Source organism: Dendrobium catenatum, unplaced genomic scaffold (genome assembly GCF_001605985.2).
Source record: "Dendrobium catenatum unplaced genomic scaffold, ASM160598v2 fragScaff_scaffold_974, whole genome shotgun sequence".
In the NCBI taxonomy this organism is placed as follows: Eukaryota; Viridiplantae; Streptophyta; class Magnoliopsida; order Asparagales; family Orchidaceae; genus Dendrobium; species Dendrobium catenatum.
The window spans coordinates 2,453,446-2,474,568 of record NW_021319436.1 but is presented as its reverse complement, the minus strand read 5'-3'; the positions used below and the strand labels follow the sequence as shown (position 1 = coordinate 2,474,568).

The window sequence follows — 21,123 nt, the reverse complement described above, 5'->3', positions numbered from 1 at the left end:
AAATTTCAAATAGACATTTTCCCTTGCACTAAGAATCCCACAAAAAGGAGAAGTTACAAGAAGAAACAATATATAAATTAAAATTGCCTCTAGATCCTTCAATAAAATAAAAAATGTTTTTTTTTTTTCCAAAAAGAGGAGCAACCATTGGGAGACCTCTTCCAAAAATGGAATACTTTTCTCTGCATTAGGCAGTCAAAAGGCTATAAGAAGTGAAAACTTGTGAATGAATGAGCACCAATATGCATGAATTAACCGTGGGTGCTAGGAAGACCCAAACCTACCAAAGATCTTGAGCAAGCAGGTGTTGACCCTATATATGAGGTAGAGTTTATGAGGAGAGTATTTAATGCATGTTATGATATAAGAATTTGGCACATCTTTTGTTTATAAGCTTATAGCATAACTTAGGTAAGATGGAACCCCTGATCCAATAGGAAATACAATTCCAAATGTTAAACTTAAGGTATTGCAATCTTCTAATGAATGACAATATTTTAGCCTTCCAACCATCCAAGATAGCAGAACTTTTTTGAGACAGTGGTTCAAAGTCAGAAATAGAAAGTTTCTTATTAGAGATTGGGGGTCCTAAGTATTTTAAGGGGAAGGCATCAGCTAAGAGGTTAAGAATGGAGCAGATATCAAAATAATTGGAAGAGTTGGGAGAGAAGTTGAGGTGGCTCTTATCATAGTTAATCATGATGCCTAAGAGTTGACTAAAATTATCTAGATCTAGTTAAGAATACAAGCATTTTGAATCATAACTTGACCAAGTACCAGTAAATCATTGGCAAAAATTAGATTAGTTAGTGAAGTGGTGGCAAGTTTCGATGATACCCTTATGTCACGTTCCATAATCTAATTTGGAAGAATTCTTTATTTTATCTTTTATTATATGATAACCAAAGCTATTTAATTTCATTTATCAATAAAAAATAGTTGAGATAAATTATATAATTCAAAATATTAATACACATATACATTCATCGACCAAATAATGAATCATATATAATACATAAGAATTATATAATAACACTGACCGTTGTTCGAACCTCACGGCAGACGAGGGAGCGGGCGCACGAGCTGGCGCGCACGAACCCCAATTATAAACCATGATTGCAGCTCTTAAGGTCTTTATTTTGGACTGTATATTAGAAATATGATTTCTATCACCAGGTTGAGAGAAAAGGTAGATGAAGATTTCTCAACATTGGGAAAATTTAGATCAATAGTTCTCATATTGACATCTTTGAAAACCAACATGCTAGGGGCTTAGTGAAAGGACCAAAGGGGAGTGGTGAGAACATCCACACCCATCAACTTTATAATAAGAAGTGAAAATTTGTTGTAACGAAGAGTCATAACTAGCATTATGTCCAATTTGATATGAATATGATTATTAGTTCTTTGATTAAACCAAGTATAATTAAGACCAACAGAGGCAAGATCTTGAATGCTATAATCAAAGGTAAAAGAATTAAGTTCCCTAAGGTTGCTTTGGAGCATAGAAATCCCTCCAGTTTTTTCATGGGGTATTTGTAGCAATTAAATTCCCCAAGGAGAATAACTGCTCACCTCAATTTGCTTCAGATCTTGCTAGAGAGAGGCACACGAAGCACTAGTGTTGGCTACATAAATAGCAGTTACTAGGAAAGGAGGGAGAGTATCAAAAGAGATCTGATCATGATTGTATTGATAAGTGATAGAGATAGGAGAGAAGGTTAAAGTGGAAGTATTTTGTTTTAACCAAATCCTTCCCATGTAACAACAACAACAACAATAACATCAAGCATTTGTCCCACTACGTGGGATCGGCTACATGAATCCTTTTTCGTCATTGTGTCCGGTTAAAAATCAAAGTCTCATTTAAATCTTTCCCATGCAAGAGAAGAAAAATGGTCACATCAACTCTCATTATCAAAGAGTTTGTTGGCAGCCAAAAACTAAGAATTTAAAGCACAGACAATCAATATATTGGCTTCAATAATACATAAGCATCAAGTTTTGAAGAATTGATTAGCCCTTGCAACTTAGGTCTTTATCAAAGTTGCTAAAACCCCACTTGTTTCATGAAGCTATTGTTGGGAAGAACATTGGTTTTTGGAGGTGGGATGGTCGGATTTTTTTTTGGATATAAAAATAATAAGATAGATGCTAAAATTCTTAAATTAAACACAAGCTAAGATGGGCCGGGCCAAGCATTTGGCCCGCCAATTCATGAATTTCGCACTTCCCGCTCGATGGAAACAGTGCAGGGCAAAAAAAAAAAAAAAAATCCGGCGAAACAAAACGACCTTCGCGAGCAGAACGGAAATATACAAAACCCTTAAAAAAATACGTTCTACTGATAGAGCGGGATCCATCGGTTTAATTTCAGTAGGGCACGGGACGAAGACGCCATTCGTGGTCCTAGGGTTTGGTTTCAGAAGATGAGTTCTCCTCATGGCTTCAAGCCGACCCCAAATACTCCGTCAGCAAAGGCACTTTCGACCTTAATCCTCTTTCGTTCGATTCTCTGAAGCCAAAGATTAACGTTTTTTGGATTGCGCACTTTTGATCTTTTTATTTCTGGCACACTTCCTTTTGTGTATTTGTTCAGATTTAAATTGAGCATGCATTGTATTTGTGTTAAAAAATAAAGATCCTCTTCCAAAACATAAAAGCTTTGTAATGGATTTGAGTATAACGGTAGTTTCCAACGCTTTTATTTTTTGAATTACAGGATTCTCCAACATCGATCTTTTTTAACAACTTGTCTCCAATAAAAGTGACTAGCAGCAGATTAAGTAGCCAAGCTTTTGATAACGTTGATGTTCCATCCCCTCCACCGGTCTTCGCAACACCACAAAATCGCCTGATAAATTCAAAAATGTGGAAAAGGTAACAGCTTGCTGCCACACTTTCTATTTTACAAGTGAAAGAGAATAATACAGTAAACTTGTTTTGGTGTTTGTGTAGGTCAGAGAACCTGGCTTTCCCTGGTTCTCAGAAGATCTGCCCAGGTGATGCAGATCTGGTTGGCACATCTTTGGAGTATCCTGATGCGACCATTCAATTTATTCCAGTGGCAGCTGCCCAATTAAGTAATAGTAGTGACAAGCAGTACAACAATGATCATCATCCTCAGGATGAGGTTTGTAGGGGTCTTTCAAATGGTGTGGATGATTTTTTTTCCATTCCCAGTGAAGATTGTGAAAATACCTCTTGTTCACCGGGTTTTTTCTTGGGAGAAGCTGATGATTTGGTTCGGGATAAGGAAATCACTCCCTTTAGCAGCAATGGGGATCAGATGGCATTCTTCAATGCGGATTCTGCACAATTTCCTGCAGTTAAATCTGCCGCCACTGTCACCAATTCTGTGGCCGAATACACCAAGCATTTAAATCTTGTTAGCACGCCTAACTTGCAACCAAATAAGGATGCTCTTCCTCAAGAATTTCCAAAAAATTCTATTGCCTATGAAGGGTCTAACAAGGAGTTTCTTATATCAAATGCTGGCGATAGTTCCAACTTAAATATTGTAGATCAAAGTTCGTCATGTCAACCTGAAAAAGATATTTCCAAGAAGAAGCCAAGTAATCGAACTGTGCCCGCTGCTTTTGAAGAGATTGAAAAGAAGGGAGGGCTACTTGGCAAGAAGATCGAAGCTAACTTAAAGTCTTTTGTAGATTTAATTTCTAGCACACAAAATGAACCTATTACACCTGATAGTAATGGATCAAATCATTCCGGTGTTCCAAATAATATGAATTTCAAGAGTATCTGTCATGTGAATGAACACCCTAGCACTTCCAGTTCTTGTTTGCTCAAAATGCAGGACGTCAATTTGTTTTCTTCCAGGACAGATCATTTAGGTAAATTGGGTTGTATTTATGAGGAAAAATGTGAAATACCAAGGAACATTCAGTCCCATGCTAATCATCTTGTTATCGCAAGCCAGATGAGAGATGCATCTGGCATGAGCCAGATTCCCTATTATCAGGAGGTACAAATTATCCGATTAGGCTGTGCATATGATTTCAATATATTTCCTTAAACTAGCATGAAGTTTTTGGTTCAGTGCTGTTAGTTATAACTTAGTGAATCAATGATGTTTTCAAAAATTTCAAAAACCGCCAACATTTTTAGATAGGGATGCAGATGATGATTATGATTATTTTTTCTTGTTGGTCTTTCAATGCCTATGGTTCTTATTTCCTTACATTATAGTTGCAATAAAGACTTTTCATATTATTGGTTTAGCTTTGCAAATGGTTTCAATATATATGTGCTCACATTTCTTGATATGTTTCTGAGCAAATTGCACATATTTGAGACGTGCATGTATCTTCACCATAGTTTTAGGGTTTAGGTAGATCCAGTACCCAAATCAGTATACTAAAAGTCAATCTGATACTCATAGCTTCTTGTACGACTTCTCTCATTCCTGTGGAATCAAACGAAAGTTCCAGTTGAGAAAAACGGTAGAGAGGAGAAAGGAGAAGGAAGAAAAAGAAGAAAGTTGGAAGAGGAAGGGGAAGAAAATTGGGATTTTGAATTTTCTTCTACTTTTGATAATAATGAAAGAAGAAGGATTCAAATAATATAAACTTCGATTTGACAGTGAAGGAAGGGAAAATTCATTTAAAAGGAAAGATTTTGTGAGTGAAATATCTTCATAATTGAGTTGAAACGAGTGTTGAAAAATTCACAGCAAAACTCTGCGTTTGGAAAGAATTAAAGATTGGAAATAATCAAAGTGGATAATTAAAGTAGCGTAAAATTTCAATATTGTATTTTCATTTTAAATTAGAAAGTTGTATTTTATATAATTGTTTAACTTATTTTTTGAGGCTATTATAAGTAAGACAATGTAAATTCAAATGCACCAATGATGGTGAAAATTTGATATAGAAATTGTTATAATTGAAAATGACTGAAAATATATATTGATATTATGAGAGTATGAAAATATATGAATATGTGAAAGAGATATTATATATTGTGTTAAAATAAATATAAAAGAAATACATGTAAAGAAAATAGAAAGTGAAGTTGGAAAGTATTTATATATACATGATACTTATATACATTTAGGAAATACAAGTAAAGAATGAGGAAAGTTTATATAATTTATAAATTATAAATAAAAGCAAATGAAAAAGAAAAAAGGATATGCATTAAAATTATAATAGTTCACCCTCGATTGGTATTGACTGGGAAAGCAACGTACCCATGTACGTTAAAAAGAAATGGAAATGGTTGTACCTTTATTGGTACATTTAGACAATGCTCTTGTACTAATGGAATGAAAATGAATTAAATTGTCAAATTAATTAAAAAAATATTAAATGGAAATGGTCAAAGGAGACATAATATGAAATAATTTATATGAAATTATAAGATCATAAAAAAATATTAATTTATTAATTATGTAAAGTTGAAGAAAGATGTATATTTATTTTATATGATTTATTGTTGTATATTTAATAATGATTACCCACTGAGTTTACTTTGTAAACTCATTCTATTAAACTAACATTTTCAAGTAAGTATGCAGATAAGTAAAAATGACTGAAAGAGAGGAGTATGTCTATAGAAGTCGACACTAAAATTAAAGCATTTTAAAAACATATTCAATGTAATAGTAGTGTTAGTGACTCTTTAGTGTATGAGGAATATAAGTCATTTACTGTTATATGTAATTGTGGGAAAAAAAAGTATTAACCATCTAACTGTTCGTTCCCGCCTTGTTAGTTCGAGTCTGCGGTCCAGGTCGTGACAAAAGTGATTGACATGTTGGCGTCTTTCCTCTTTTCCTTATGTTTAGTGTGCATAAATAACCTTTGATAAGTTTGTAACTAAAAAATATGAACTGCACCTTTACCTCACGTCAGTTAGGTTTAAGGCCTTTATTTTGTCTTGTTGCCATTGTAGAATTGGTAATGCCGTTAAGAATTAAAAGTTGAAGTGTGACTGTTTTGATGAATCTAGCTAAACTACTTACAAAATTTATATGCTAGCATTGTTGCTTTAATCAGTTTACCTCTCTTCCATAGTGAAGCTTTATCATAGCAAAAATAATATCAAATCACATGTATGACTTCAGACTGGGCTTCATTATGAAAAATAAATAATGATATTGAGGACTTTATCCTTTGTGAGGGTTTTATCCTAACAGAATAAGAACTTGAGAAAAGGACATAAAAATGTGGCAAGATGATGGCTGTAGGGGATTTTGAGCGGTTTTGATGCTCATCTTCTAGTTTCATATATTGACTTTTCCTTTAAATAATCATTGTAGGTTTTGATGGGTTTTTACATTTTTTTTTGTTTAGTTTGGGGACTTGCTTGCAGAGTTCCAGGCGATTGGTTCTTTTCTAATTGACATGGATTCATTTTGGCTAGCTTTAGCTATTATTGTTCAAGTCACTTCATGCGGGTTTGCATCTTCTACAGTTACTGAATTTCATAGTATCATTATGTGCATTCTAATTAGATTTTTTCACTATGGACAATTGGGACTGTCTCCGCAATTCTTCACGAAATCACTCATTTTGGAGGGCTCTTGATGCGGACATCCAATGGTCCATGCCTGCCCGAAGAGGAGCTGAAGATCGACAGTCGTGATCGTCATACGTTATCTTAAACTTTTATTTATAATTTTTATTTTAATTAAAGTTTTTTTTTCCATTTTTACCCTTAAGGGTCTAATCTTATGTAAGTCGTAGAGGCATGATCATCTTATTTTAGTTTCTTTTATTTTTTAGACCTATATATAAAGGCCCTTGCTAATGTAATGGTATGATAGAGTTTTAATAAAATTTTATTTTGCACTTTTGCTCCTTGGAAGGACTTAGTTCAGATCCCTATGGGAGCGAATCATAGTTTCCGCCAGCCGCAGGATGGGTCCGAGCTCTTGTCTTGAAGTCCCTTGGTGAAGGGCAACGCATCACCCGTTAGCCGCTGGAAGTGTCCGAGCTCACAGTTTATTTTCTTTCTCTAACCCTCCACCTCCTCCTTTAACCGCCGCCTAAATCTTCCCCTAGCTGCTGACATTCTACCTCCCATCCTCTTCCCCACCACCGGCCACCCAACCCCTTTTCCTTTCAACCGTCGGCCACCACCCTCCCCTTCTTCCAACCGCCGGTCTCCTCCCCATCTCCACCACAAACCGCCACCTTTGGGTTTCCCAAAACCCTAGCCATTGGCCCCTTGAATCCAAGGTGGTCCTTGCCTTTGCTACTTCCCAAAGTTAGGTTATGAAGATTGGGAAGGAAATTATTCAAATTCTGATTTCAAATTCATAATTGAAATCTTTCCTAATCTGTCATGATCTATATTTGAAAAGTTTTAAACCATTCAATACAAAATTCAAATTTAAATTAAGAGGAAATCGGAGTCATCAATTCCTCCTAATTTAATTAGCCTTATTTTGGGAAACCCATTAAACCTTTCCCTAACCCTCCCTCTCTCTTTGAAGCCGCCGGCCCCCTCCCTTTTTCTCCCTCCATTCAATTAATTTCCTTCCCCTTATTGCTCTCCAATTAACTCCCATCTCTTAATTTTAAATTTTAAAATTTGAAAGGTCTTTAATCCCTTTTCTAATTTAGGATTCTAATTAAATAGTCATTCAATTACCTCATTATCATCTTCCTAATTTAGCCCTATCTTATTTGGAAAGATTTCATAATTCAAATTCAAATGAATTTGAATTTTAAAATATTTTCTAAATATCATACACCTATTTTAGGAAATTCCCCTCAATTAGTGCAAATCTGAATTAAATGATTGGATTTGAATTTAATTCACCCTATTCAATGTATGTGGACACATACATAGAATGTGAACAATTCTCCCTCTCCCCTCTTTCTTTGGCCGGCCCTCATCCCTCCCTTCTCCAATAAATTAAGAAATTTTAAAATTCAAATGACCCCCTCCATCGTTCTACATCAGCTCTCAATGCCTCAATCCCAACCTTTCAATTCAAAATGAATGTGCTTGATAGGGTAGTTGCTCAATCCAATTACCAGGTATTTGGAGAGACTGCAAGCTCAATTATATGGTTATCGAGACATTGTGTTTATGTAATCTCATGGAGAATCAATCTGAATATTTTTTTTTTTATGAGTATTTTTAATGCTGTTCCACAGAAGCATCAAATCTTTGAAATCCTAATATTAATTTTTTGTCTGCATAATTAAAACCAATATATCTAATTGTAAATGGCTGTTATTTGGTTGTTTTGAGGTTTTTGGTCATTTACTTGTGTATTTCAAATGTTTATATTGCTGTATATTTACTCTTGTAATCAATTTAGGATCTGACCCATCATAGTCGAGGCATGTATAAGCGTCTTCAGTTTGAGGATGTTGAAAAGCACGAACAGAGTATTGCAGATAGTGAGAACTATATGAAGTTAAAAAGTCCTCGTTTCATGTCAGAGAGAACAACGATGGCTTCTAACATGGAAAGTCAGTATCCTTCTACTACAAATAGTTCGTGCAGAATTCAGACTACTCAGTCGCTATCAGGAAATATTTCGTGCAACTATTTGGTTAAGACTAATAGTTCTGAGCAAAGTAAGGGAAGATTCACTGCAGTGGCTCATAGATCGTCTGGTATTGGCTTGCACTTAAATGCCATAGGCATGCCTGGGAAGATAAGTGGCCATATAGATATGAAGATGGCAATGGAGAGTTTAGGGGTAGAAGGGAAAACCTGTTTTCACAATACTTGCGAAGCACCTTCACAAATTTTGAAGAATATGATTGTCTCAAGGAATGGAACTGGAGAAGTTTCATTACAGTTAATTTCTAATTCTGAGGATTCCTCATTTGGTTCAAAGGATGAATGCAATAATGATAGACTTCAAAAATCGTCAGATTCTGCTCCAGATTATCATTCGGCACTTGATGTTGAACCTTTGGATATGCGCATGCAACCGGAATTTAGTGATCACCACATAACTCCATGCAGTAGAAAAAGACAGCACTATGTAGAAGCTAGCCAATCAGAGGATTCAGCACAAACAACCCTTGGAAGAAAAAGGTAAGCATGCATTAGATTTAGGCTTTATTTGGGACGGCTTTTTTACTGCTTCTTAAAGCAGCTTTTTAGTTTAAAAATTAAAATTTTTGTACTAGAAAATTGCTTTAAGAAGCAGTAAGAAAGTTGTTCCAAATGAAGCCTCACTTGGTTTTACTGCTTTTCATTCTCCTTTTCTTTGCAATTTATTTTTGAGATTTAACAGGAAGAAAGATCCGGAGATTGAGGGACAAAAACGATGCAATTGCAAGAGGTCCAAATGCCTGAAACTGTAAGCTGCTTCTGAATTTGGGCTGAATAGGAATATTATTCTACCTGTCAATTTCATAATTTATTTTATGTTCCTATTTTCCAGCTATTGTGATTGCTTTGCTGCTGGAATGTTTTGCAATAAAACTTGTTCATGTCAAGGGTGTTCTAATAATTCTGAAAATGAAGAAATGGTCAGTTCAACAAGGCAGCTGATAGAAACTCGCAATCCACTTGCATTTGCTCCTAAGGTTGTGCATGCACATGGTGATCTTAAAGAGAATGCAGTAAGCATTTTATCTTTTATTTTTTATTTTTTTTTCTTTTTTCCTTTGTGCGGATAAAAAATAAATACATGTTTCAGGATAATAAGCATATAACGCCACCTTCAGCAAGGCATAAAAGAGGATGCAATTGCAAGAAGTCTAAGTGCTTGAAGAAATACTGTGAATGCTATCAGGTGTGTTTTTCGATTGTATTGCTCTTTTTTTAATCTTAATTATGCGTTTCAGTTTTTATATGTTTACTTATCTTGGTGCATACTCTTTTTTTTTTTGGTGAAGGCTGGCGTTGGGTGTTCCTTGGGATGCCGGTGTGAAGGATGCAGGAATGCTTATGGGACGAAAGAAGGTATGCCTGAAACTAGCTTGGTGTTGCCTTGATATTTTGTTGGTATTGCTAATTGAAGAATGCTAGCTAATTAGAAACTATTAAGTTGAGGTCCTTTAAGTTGTTGACCACAATAATAAGATTTTTCTTTTAATTTTAATTTATTTGTAGACTTTGCTCTAGTTTATGATATTATAATTGCTAATATTTTATATAAGAAAAGATAGGAGCATATCATTATCTATTAGAATGGACATAGCAAAATTTATATTGATTATTTTCTTATAAAAAAATAAATCGTTTATATTACAAAAGTTGTAAAGTCATTTCAAGTTAAAGTTTATGTACCTAATATCATTTATTAATTTTGGACTTTAAGATTAAAATATGAAATAAATAAATAAATAAATAAAATATTATCTTAGAATTAAATGAGAGTATTTTAAGAATGTGAATAAAATATTTTTTAGTGTAATATTCAAAATCTTAAGATTTGGGTTATTAGAGGAAGCTAGTATTATGTGAGATAAGTAGCTAGTGATATTAAGAATATTATAAAGTATGTATTTGAAGAATCATAAGAAAAAGCTCATAATATTAAAATAGTTGATGATGGAATCAAAATGTGTAAGAAAAAATAAAAAATAAGAAATTTTGTTATAAAAATTAATTTAAATGTAAAAGCTCAAAAAATTGAGAAAGATATAGAAGGGCTATGGGGATTCTAAGAAAATAAAATGTTATGCAAAGAAATTTAGTTTTCAGCGATTTATATAATATATTAAGTACTAAAAAGGATGAAATATGTAATTATAAATTAGCCAAGCAAAGTGATAAGAGAAGTAAGAGAGTTATTGCATATGAAATATATTAAGAATGAAGATTAAAAAGTGTTTTTTTTTAGAAGATGTTATTAAACATATGCGATGAGATATTTTGATAATTTTTTTTAATTAAGATTGTGAGAATATAATTGATTTTAGTGGACCTTAGCATTCTAAATGAAAATAAAGTTTTTATTTTTATTTTTATTGTTGTATTACTAAAATCGAAGTTGGTGAGGCTTTAAAGAAAATAAAGCTTGAAAAAGTAGTAGGATCTGATGATATTTCAATAGAAGTGTGGAAATGATTAATAGATCAAGGAATTTTTTAGCTTACTAAACTCTTTAATATTATTTTGAATACTGAAAAGATGTTAGATGAGTAGAGAAAGAGTGTTGATTCCCATTTTTAAGTGGAATTAAGTTAATGTGTCATACATTAAAATTATGGGAGAGAGTAATTAAGCATAGGTTATGATGTGACCAATGTTTCTCATAGGCTTTGTGTCGAGCAAGTTTACTATAGAAGTTATATATTTGCTAAGGTTTTGATGGTGTAGTATATAGATAGCAAGGAGGATGAACATATGATATTTATTGATTTAGAGAAAGCATATGATTAAATTCCAAGAGAAGTGCTCTGGAGAGTTCTAGAAGATAAAGTAGTTAATAATGCTTATATTCAAGTCATTAAGGATATGTATAAGAGTTGTTATTAGTATTCAAACACAAGATGGTTTGACCATGTTTCTATTTTAGTTGGATTGCAAAGGGCTAACTTTAAGCCCATATCCCTTTGCTTTAGTAATGGATGTGGATGCTCTTACTAGATACATGTAAGAGGATGTATCTTGGTGTATGTTTTTTGTTGATAATATTCTTCTTGTTGATAAGATTATAGAGGGGGTTGATAAAAAACTTGAATTATGGAGGCCAATCTTAGACTCAAAAGATTTTCGTCTGAGTAGATCTAAAACTGAATACATGAAGTATAATTTTAGTAATAATAGATTTGAGGTGAGATTAAGATATTGGATGTTCAAGTCATTAAAAAAGTGCACGTTTTATATATTTTAGGTCTATTGTTCAAAGAGATGGTAAAATAGATGGGGATATTATTAGTAGAATTCAAATTGGATTTTTGAACTGGAGGAATGCATCGAGCCTGTTGTGTAACTAGGAAAACTTTTATAAGAGTATGGAGACTCATGCAATATTTTATCTATGGTAAAGTTTGAAAGATGGATGGATCATTGCTTTAAGCATATGATAGTCTATATATATATATACATATTTCTTTGAGCTCTTTTCATAATGATGGATTTAATGAAAATGAAATCATAATTAGAGAGAATTCATCTAAATTCATATATTGTTGGAGGAATGGATAGGCAGAATTCTCTCCAGTTATGATTTCTTTTTTATTTCATCTGTCGTTATTAACAGAACCTGAGTAGTTAGTGCATATTTATGATGATGATCTTCTGATTGTCAATAATTGTATTCATCATGAGTTATGTTGGTGCCTTAAAGTGCATGTTTAATTCTGAAATTTGGGATTTTTTATTCTTTCATGATGTAGGATAATCAGACATTCACATGTATATTGAAGCAAAGGCACAATTTTTTTTAGTATAAAGATTATTGTGTATCTATTATGCAATAATTATACACATTATTAAGAGATATCAAAGACATTTTCTTGGAATCTTGTCGACTTTGCTATTTACTCACAAAGGACTATACTTAAAACATGAGAATTACAACCTTAGCACTTCAGGAAAGCGTAATGGTTGGCAGTTACGACCATGTCTTATAAATAGGGTGGTCTACTTGCATATGTATTTCAGTTTTTATATAATTGTGATTGTGCTAAAGGCCCTAATAATATTCTTGCCTACTTGCAGTGCATCGAGTCAAGACAAATTTATGCATGTATAACAATTGAATTCAATTTCCCAACATATTGTGTGATATGGATTGCATTTAGGATTGAAGTTTACATTCGAAATATTTGAGAAAGACCCAACAGTTGGGACTTACAACTCTAATCTACATGTTGAATTGATCACTTGAACATTTTAGCTTTTATACCATCGTTATCATGCCGGAGAAACGTATCTCCTTACTCATTTACTTGCATGTAGAGGATCAAGTCTAGAAGTCCAATTCCATAGCCAAGTGAGAAACGGAGTTTTGTATTCTTTGAAATGAGTGCAAGAATGTTCAAGAATGAACAAAATACTTTTTTGGATATTTTTCCATACTTTTAAATATTTTTCTTCCAAATTTTTTTAGTTTTATGACTTTTTTTTTCTTAAAACATCTTAAAATATTAAAAGCAGCACATCCTCATGTGATGTGATGAGTTTGCATTAGAGAATTGATGTGCACGCTTTTTTGGAGCAAAATAATTTGAGTCTAAGTTTTCTCAAAGAACATGCATAACAATTTTGAGTTATTGTAATTTCAATTATTGTACTCTTAATACAAGAAACACACAAACGTAGGAGGTTTAGTAGATATGTGAGTAATAATTTAAGCATGTTTGTTAATGTCTTCTCAGCGCACAATTTAAGAGTCAATTATATCATCAAACTTCAAAGCAACACAATCTAGTGTCCTGATACCTATAAAGATGATGTTTACAGTTATATATATATATATACACACACATGAGAATAATACATGCTACAAAGAGAACAATACACATATGAGCATAAGATTAATGACATACTCTGCATTAAGTCACATAGAACATTAATTACATAAATCACCAAAACATATTCATAAGCAACTTATCTAAGTAAATAAATAAGAAATCTAAAACCATCTAGAGAGCAAGGGATACAAGATATTTTTTGTGTTGTTAGACATCTAATTGACCTAAATCCAAAGCCTACATACTTGGGATTTTACTATCCAATTTGCTACTGCAAGCTAAAATCTTTCATTCCTCGAGCCAATAGAGAAATCATCATAAACTTATTCATTCATGGACAATGGTACTCGTTTTTTTCTCGCAAGAGCACCTCACAACAAGCCTTACAACCCTAAAGCTTCTTCAAGTCAATTAAACAAATAAAAATAACTATCCCAAGTGGGTCTCACTATTTGGAGGTGATAAAGGCTATTAACAAGTTTACACAACACAATCTCTATTCAAAATATATTGCAAAACACAAATGAAAATCACTTGTAATGACAAAGAAAGATTGAAAGAAAGATCAAGTAGAGCAATTAATAAGCTTTGATTTGAATAAACACTTGCTTTTTTAATATTTAATTCAATATAATATAATAAGATAAGCGATAAAATCGTCATTACTCTTAACTATTCATCACAGTATAACGCATACATATAGCCATAAAATCTCTCCCCAAACATCCAAAAGATTCCCCTTGAAAAATCATAAAAACCTACTCAGAACACTCTTCCAACAACTAGAAAACTTGGTCATTGGTCATTACTAGGGCTAGAACGAATTGAATATTAATCCTAGTATGTTTGTTGAGTTGGGTTTAATCGTTAATGTGCACTAATTTACATTATTTTTTTGAAAAAAAAAGAATTAATATTTTATACAATTATAATAAATTTAAATTTAATTGAAAATGTAGCCTATAATATATGAAATTATATGCAAACAATATGAATCCAATGGAATAAGAATTATGCCCAAATTAGTTAACTATAATATAGTTGTTTCATTAACTCTAATTAATATATAATTATTATCAATTTTAAATATCAAATGAGCTCAAAAAGCCTTGAATTTTTTATATAAAAATATAGATGTATTAATAAGAAAGTTTGAAATCTATGCAATTGAGCATTGAGATGTTTTTTGTGCGTGAGATAAGATAAACTTTGAGGCATAAGCTTCAAAATCAAACATTAAATTTATAAAAAAGTGTCGTACTAACATGAACGTAAGCTATTAAAGTAAGATCATAACAATAAGTTTCTCCGATTTCTAATTCAACTTGAACAATTAGTCTAAGCCACTAAAATTATAATTTATGATTTCAAAAGTCTATTTCACTCGCATCACTTAGTGTGTCTATATTAGAACCATCATTATAATGAATTACTTTCTTTGCTCTCTAATTCTTGCAATCATCTTTCTCATCTTCAATTTCAACTAGCCTCCTCTTTTTTAATTAATAAAAAACCAACAAATATATTAATTAAATTTAAAAATTTATGACTATGTTGATTATTACAATTTTAATCACATAAACTTAATAGTAACCTTTCTTGTTGACTTGCATTGGTTTCACTCCTTCCATCAAAGAGATCAATTTTAAGATCTTCCTCTTGCAATTGTGATTGCGAGATTTCATTCTTAGCCTCCATAAGTCATTCATCATCTAATAACACATCATTAATAATTAACTGATTTTCATTATCCTCCAAATTTATCTTTCTCAAATATTTATCTTTTTTTTAATCTTTTAATCACCTATTATATATGATGTTAAATTCAAAGATTGGAGAGGGAAAAGTCTTAATTTTATTGCATAAACTTGTTCTTATTTATAGATCTATAGAAGATATTTTAATAAATAAATAAATAATTACACAATAATGCATAATTGTTCTAATATAATCCTTCCTAAATTAGCTTTCTAAATATAGAAGGAGATCAGCGTGATCTAGGTTAACCTCCCACAGATTCTCATCTTAGTCGTGGGATCAGAATGCCAAGGGATGGCTAGGATTTAATAGGCGAGCCTCCCACGAATTATCATCCTAGCCGTGTGACCAAAATGCTAAGGGATGAATGGGATTTAACACTCCCCCTCAAGCTGGGAAATACAGATCCGTAATTCCCAGTTTGGTAATCAGTCCCATAAAGGTTGAGTTATCAAGTCCATTGGTGAGAATATCTTCAAGCTGATCTTTTAATGAGACATGATCGATACATATAAGACCATTGTCTAATATCTCCTTTATAAAATGTTTGTTTTCTTCTATGCACTTGGTCCTGTCATGTTGAACCAGATTGTAAGCTATGTTGATTGTTGATTTGTTGTCACAATGTAGCTTCATGGGTCCTTCCCACTTAATCCTGAGGTCTTCTTGAATTATCTTGATCCAAAGTAGCTCACATATTTTTAAGGCCATAGCTTTGTATTCTGCTTTTGAACTAAATCTTGCCACCACATTCTATTTCTTGCTTCTCCATGTAACAAGATTTCCTCCAAGGAATATCCAGTATCTTGAGGTAGATCGTCTATCTACTGGTGATCGTGTTTAATCTGCATTAGTATATGCTTTTGGGGTTATCCCACAGCCTCTTCTATAGAGAATCCCTTTACCTAGGTTTCCTTTAAGATAGTGCAATATTCTATATATAGCTTGCACGTGAGTTTACTTTGGATTTTGCATTATTTAACTGACCATGCTTGCAGTAAATGTTATATCTAGTCTGGTGTGGGAAAGGTAGATCAATTTCCTCTCAAGTCTTTGGTAAGCTCCTTTATCCACATTTTGATTTTCTTTAGCTTCCTCCAATTTGAGATTTGGTTATATTGGTGTTGGTGCTGATTTACAAGCTAGTTTACTTTCTTTTTTAAAGAATATCATTAATGTATTTTTGTTGTTAAATGAAGATTCATTTGCTGGAGTGGGCCACTTTAATTCTAAGAAAATACTTTAATCTATCAAGATTTTTTATTTCAAGTCCTTTGCAAGACATTTCTTTATAATTACTCTCCTTTTCATCATTCCCAATTAAGATGATATAATTCACATAAACTAATAAAATTGTGATTTCCCTTATGTCTAAGTGCTTGAAGAACAATCTATGGTCTCCTTGGCTCTGCCGATAACCATTAAGTAGCACAACTTTTGAGAATCTTCCAAATCGAGCTCTAGGTGACTGCTTTTGCTCATATAGAGCCTTTTTGAACCTACACACTTTGTTGCCTCCAGATTATTGCTTGAATCCTAGTGGAATCTCCATAATTATTTCTTTCTCCAAGTCCCCTGTTAACCTCTGTGTAAACCACACAAAAGAGGAATGAAATCATGGGCCGGGGACGAATTTTCGGAGCCCACATCCCCGTGTATGAATGCATTTTTGACATCCAACAGTTCTAGATGCTAGTTATAATTTAGCTGCTAGTGAGAGCAGGATCCTCACGGTGTTCATCTTGGCCACATGTGCAAAAGTTTCTTGGTAGTCAATCCCATATGTCTAAGTGTACCATTTCACCACCAGTGTTGCCTTATACCTTTTCAGTGTACCATCAGCTTTGTATTTCATAGTGAACACCCATTTGCAGTCGACTTGTTTTTCCCCTACTGGTAGATCGGTAATATTTCATGTATTGTTCTTTTTCAGGGCTTGCATTCCATCTTTCATTACACTTTTCAAATTTTCATCAGATAAGGCTTCAAAAATATCATTAGGAATATAAATATCATTTAGTATAACCAGAAATTTTTTGTGTGAAGGTGAGAAGTTATGGATGGATATAATGTTAGTTATGGGGTATAAAGGATTTTTTTGATGAACTTGTATTTACCTCAATTTTAGGAGACAGTTTAAATTTTTGGATTTGCTTTGGAGCAAACTTTGGATTTTTATGCATTGAATACACTTTTTCAAACCTCATATTATCCATAATAGCTTTGTTATCAATTTCCCTGGCTTTGATTTTAGGTTTAGGTGGATTGGTTTGAGGTGGAGTTGAAAGGTCAAGAGGGGCATGCTCACTTTCCTCATCTTCCTCAATTTCAGTCTCCCCTTTAAGATGAGTATTGGTGAAAAAAAAATTTTGTTCATCAAAAGTAATGTCAATGGATACAAGAGATTTCTTGGTAGAGGGATGATAACACTTATAACCTTTCTGGGTGGATGAATATCCAACAAAGATATATTTGAGTGCTCTTGAATTTAATTTTCTTTTATTTTGACTGTGAATATGAACATAGTCAGTGCACCCAAAGATTTTGGATGTGAGGTTGTTATTGGTTCTAAATTCAGGATAAAAAGAGGATAGAATATCCATTGGTGTTTTTAGTCTCAACTTTGTTGAAGGTAGTCAGTTTATGAGATATATAACGGTCAGAAGGGCTTCCCCCCAATAGTATTTGAGTACATTGTGGTGGAATAGAAGTGCACTGATGGAGGCCTAAGGATGGTCATTTTGTTCTGTAACTCTGTTTTGTTGTGGGGTATGAATTCAAGAAGACTCATGAATGATACATTCCTTTTGAAAGGAGGATAGAGTTTGGTTAAAATAATCTTTGGCATGAACAAAATTTTCTTATTTTTACCTCGAATTGATTATGGATCATTATGTGAAAAAAGGGAAGCATTGTGCTCACATCGGATTTATTTTTTAGGAGAAAGATCCAAAAGACTCGAGTGCAGTCGTCAATGAATGATACAAACCATCGACCCCTGAGATATTAGGAATTTTTTAGGGTCTTCAGAAATCAATATGAATAAGGTAGAAAGGAGTATGACATCTCTCAATTTTGTTTGAAAAAAAAAAAAACTCTTTTATGCTTCGTTAACTCACAAGTTTCACAATGAAAATATTCATTTTCCAACTTGTAAGAAAATTTTGGGTACATATTTTTAAAACATCAAAAGTTGGATGTCCTAATCTAAAATGATGAAGCCAAATAGTAATTTTTTATTAAATAAGGAAAACATAGAATAGCCATCATTGATAGTAGTGGATTTGTTCAACTCTTCCAGGTAGTATAGTCCATCTCTCTCCTTAGCAAGCCCAATCTTCTTCCCCCATCATTGGTCATGAATAAGCAACAAGTAGGGTTATATAGGACTTGACAATTATGACCATTGGTAAATTTTTGTATAGAGATTATGTTTGTGGCAAATTTTTGAAGGAGAGTGGCATATTCAGTCACGATCTTGCTTCCTTGTTTTGTGCTTCCCTCATTGACTTTAATTTCGAAGATTTATGCAGCATCTCGAGCTTTTGAGAAGGTTTGTTTGACGGCATTCCACATGTTTTTTGTAGTAGATGGGAACATGGAAGTATCAATAATTTCTGGAGTCATGAAATTCCACAACCATGACATGATCATGAAGTCTGCTTCATCCCATGCCCAAAAATTAATATCTTCTTTTGGTCCTACTCTAAGGAGATGATTCATCTTTCCTTTTCCTTTCAAATAGGTCTTCACAAATTGAGACAATTTCAAATATTTTTTCCATTTAAGCGATATGAATGTTGCATATTTTGGAGATCTCTTCCTTTATAGAATCCTCCATTTGGTCAAGTTAAATTTGATCTATAGATTGGTTGACTTGTTTTTAACAAATTGATATTGAGTTTAAATAATAGCCTTTGAGGTGCAAATGTTGATGCTGCTGAAGCTCCCATTTCTCCTTTTATGATTTTTCAAATTTATCTTGTATATGGACTCATCTCCTGCTAAACTATGCTATGAACTCCTTTGCCTCATCCATTGCATTAAACAAGTTTACATCAAATTACAGCTTGTTTAAACTCTGAAGAACTTATGTTTGGTTAGATGACATATATATTATATAGATTGATCATGTATGGTAATTTTCTTTCACTTTGTTCTCTTTGTGTTGTTGGTTCTAATGTGGGTAAATTTCTTGTGTGCAGCATATGGTGATATCTCTGAGATAGTTGTAGAACATCAAAAACCCAAGGAGGATAGCATTAATGGTCTGCCATCTGTTGAAGCACTGAAGGTTGTGGAGGGTAACAGCAAAGAAGCATCTAATACGAAGCAATTCACCACTCACTTCACCTCCCCAGCTCCATTGGTGCAAGACACAAAGTAGGGTTCTTTTCATATCTTTAGTTCAAACCTCACACATGACCGTTACTCTACTTTAATGCCAACACTTATATGGTATCATATTTGACAGCATAAACAGTGTTGCTAGATTACAGCTTCCTGCAAGCTACCATCCATCATCCAAGTCTAGTTTTGCCACATTGTCGTCTTTCGAGTCACCAACTTCTACAATGACTGACACAAGAAGTAGTGCACATGAAGAAAAGAATGAGCAAACTTTATCTCTTATACCATACAACCAGAAGTTTGATTCTAGTTCTGGTTTGAATGTTGATTCACTTTCACCTGGATGGAATATAAGCCCTTCATCAGTTCCCTCACAAAGCCTTTGTGGGTCTACTACTTTGAGAACCAAACAAGCTAAAGCTTTAGGCGAAGGAAAATTCATAATTAAGCCTGCTACTGATGAACCCAATTACAATCTTGCAGAGGAAACTCCTGATATCTTAAAAGATACCCATTCTCCTATTAACACAGTAAAGACTAGCTCGCCGAACCAGAAGCGCGTATCTCCACCAAAAACAGTGTTGCATGAGGCAGGATCAAGTTTCTCACCTGGCTTGAGGAGTGGCCGCAAATATGTCCTGCAATCTATTCCACAATTTCCATCTCTCACTCCTTACAGAAATAACATGGAAAATAAGGACAATTGAAAGCCCTTCAGAAGTGAAAACCTTCCAATGAGCTTATGTAGCTCATCTCGCCTGTGCTATATATCTAGTCGGGCAAAGTATTGTTGGTTTGGAGGTATCTCACTGCAAAAGCTAGCTCAATTAGTACCAGCTAATGAAGCTTTTAGCTGGGATTCTGGCTTCATTCAGGATGGTTGCTTGCTTATTTGCTTGTCTATATGGTTTCTAACTTTAATCTTCACTGATTTTTTTCTTCCAAATGGTGTATGAGAGGCACTATTGCATCACGGCTTTTTAAAGAATCTTCAGGGAAAGACTTTTACAGTTGAGTGTAAATAAAAACTTATAAGCAGCTCATTTATTTGTACATTTTTTTCAGCAGATGAATTCTTGATTCTCTGAACTTTTCTGGATAAATTTGAAATTTATTATGTTCTTTGATTTTTCTTGCTTTATATGGTGTACAGACATTGCTCACAATGCATCCAACCCGTCTAATTTATTCTCTACTATATATTCCAAGGGTTAATTCCTCTTGCTCCATTGCTCACCAGAAATTTCTTTTGAAGAGGATTCTTTCTGTAAGGCTAAGGCCTTGTTTGAGAAATAATTTTTTAGTATAATTTTTTTTAGAAAATTGTCTCAAATTAAGGCTTCTTTTGTAATTGTTTTTTCTTCTTCTTAAAGCAGCTTTCTAGTAATAATTACTAGAAAGCTGCTTTAAGAAGAAAAAAAAAAACCGTCCCAAATGAAGCTTAAGTCTTAATCGCCTTATATACTGAGTCTATGCTTTTAATAATGGTGCATTTTGAGTTTGTATTCTTTGAATGATGTAAAGCTCAATTATTTTTGTGAATGGAAGTTCTATCTGAAGAAATCATCAATTTAAGGTTGTGCACATTACAAGAGGCTTGTGGAATGAATGTTGAAAGATACAATGCGTATATTTAAATCTCTTA

General features: G+C 33.2%; 1 protein-coding gene across 1 annotated transcript; it reads left to right on the top strand.

The window, feature by feature from the left end:
* Positions 1-2,293: 2,293 nt before the first annotated feature.
* On the top strand, positions 2,294-20,531 carry LOC110101867. The gene is made up of 10 exons (XM_020829942.2): positions 2,294-2,480; positions 2,723-2,880; positions 2,959-3,985; positions 8,300-9,030; positions 9,233-9,298; positions 9,383-9,563; positions 9,641-9,736; positions 9,840-9,906; positions 19,334-19,511; positions 19,603-20,531. The coding sequence occupies exons 1-10, from the start codon at positions 2,430-2,432 to the stop codon at positions 20,183-20,185; spliced, it is 3,138 nt and encodes a 1,045-aa protein (XP_020685601.1). The 5' UTR covers positions 2,294-2,429; the 3' UTR covers positions 20,186-20,531.
* Positions 20,532-21,123: the final 592 nt, after the last annotated feature.

Coding starts and splice junctions, on each gene's coding strand:
- LOC110101867 (XM_020829942.2), top strand. CDS start 2,430: ATGAGTTCTCCTCATGGCTTCAAGCCGACCCCAAATACTCCGTCAGCA. Junction 2,881..2,958: donor AATTCAAAAATGTGGAAAAG/GTAACAGCTTGC, acceptor GTGTTTGTGTAG/GTCAGAGAACCTGGCTTTCC. Junction 3,986..8,299: donor AGATTCCCTATTATCAGGAG/GTACAAATTATC, acceptor TAATCAATTTAG/GATCTGACCCATCATAGTCG.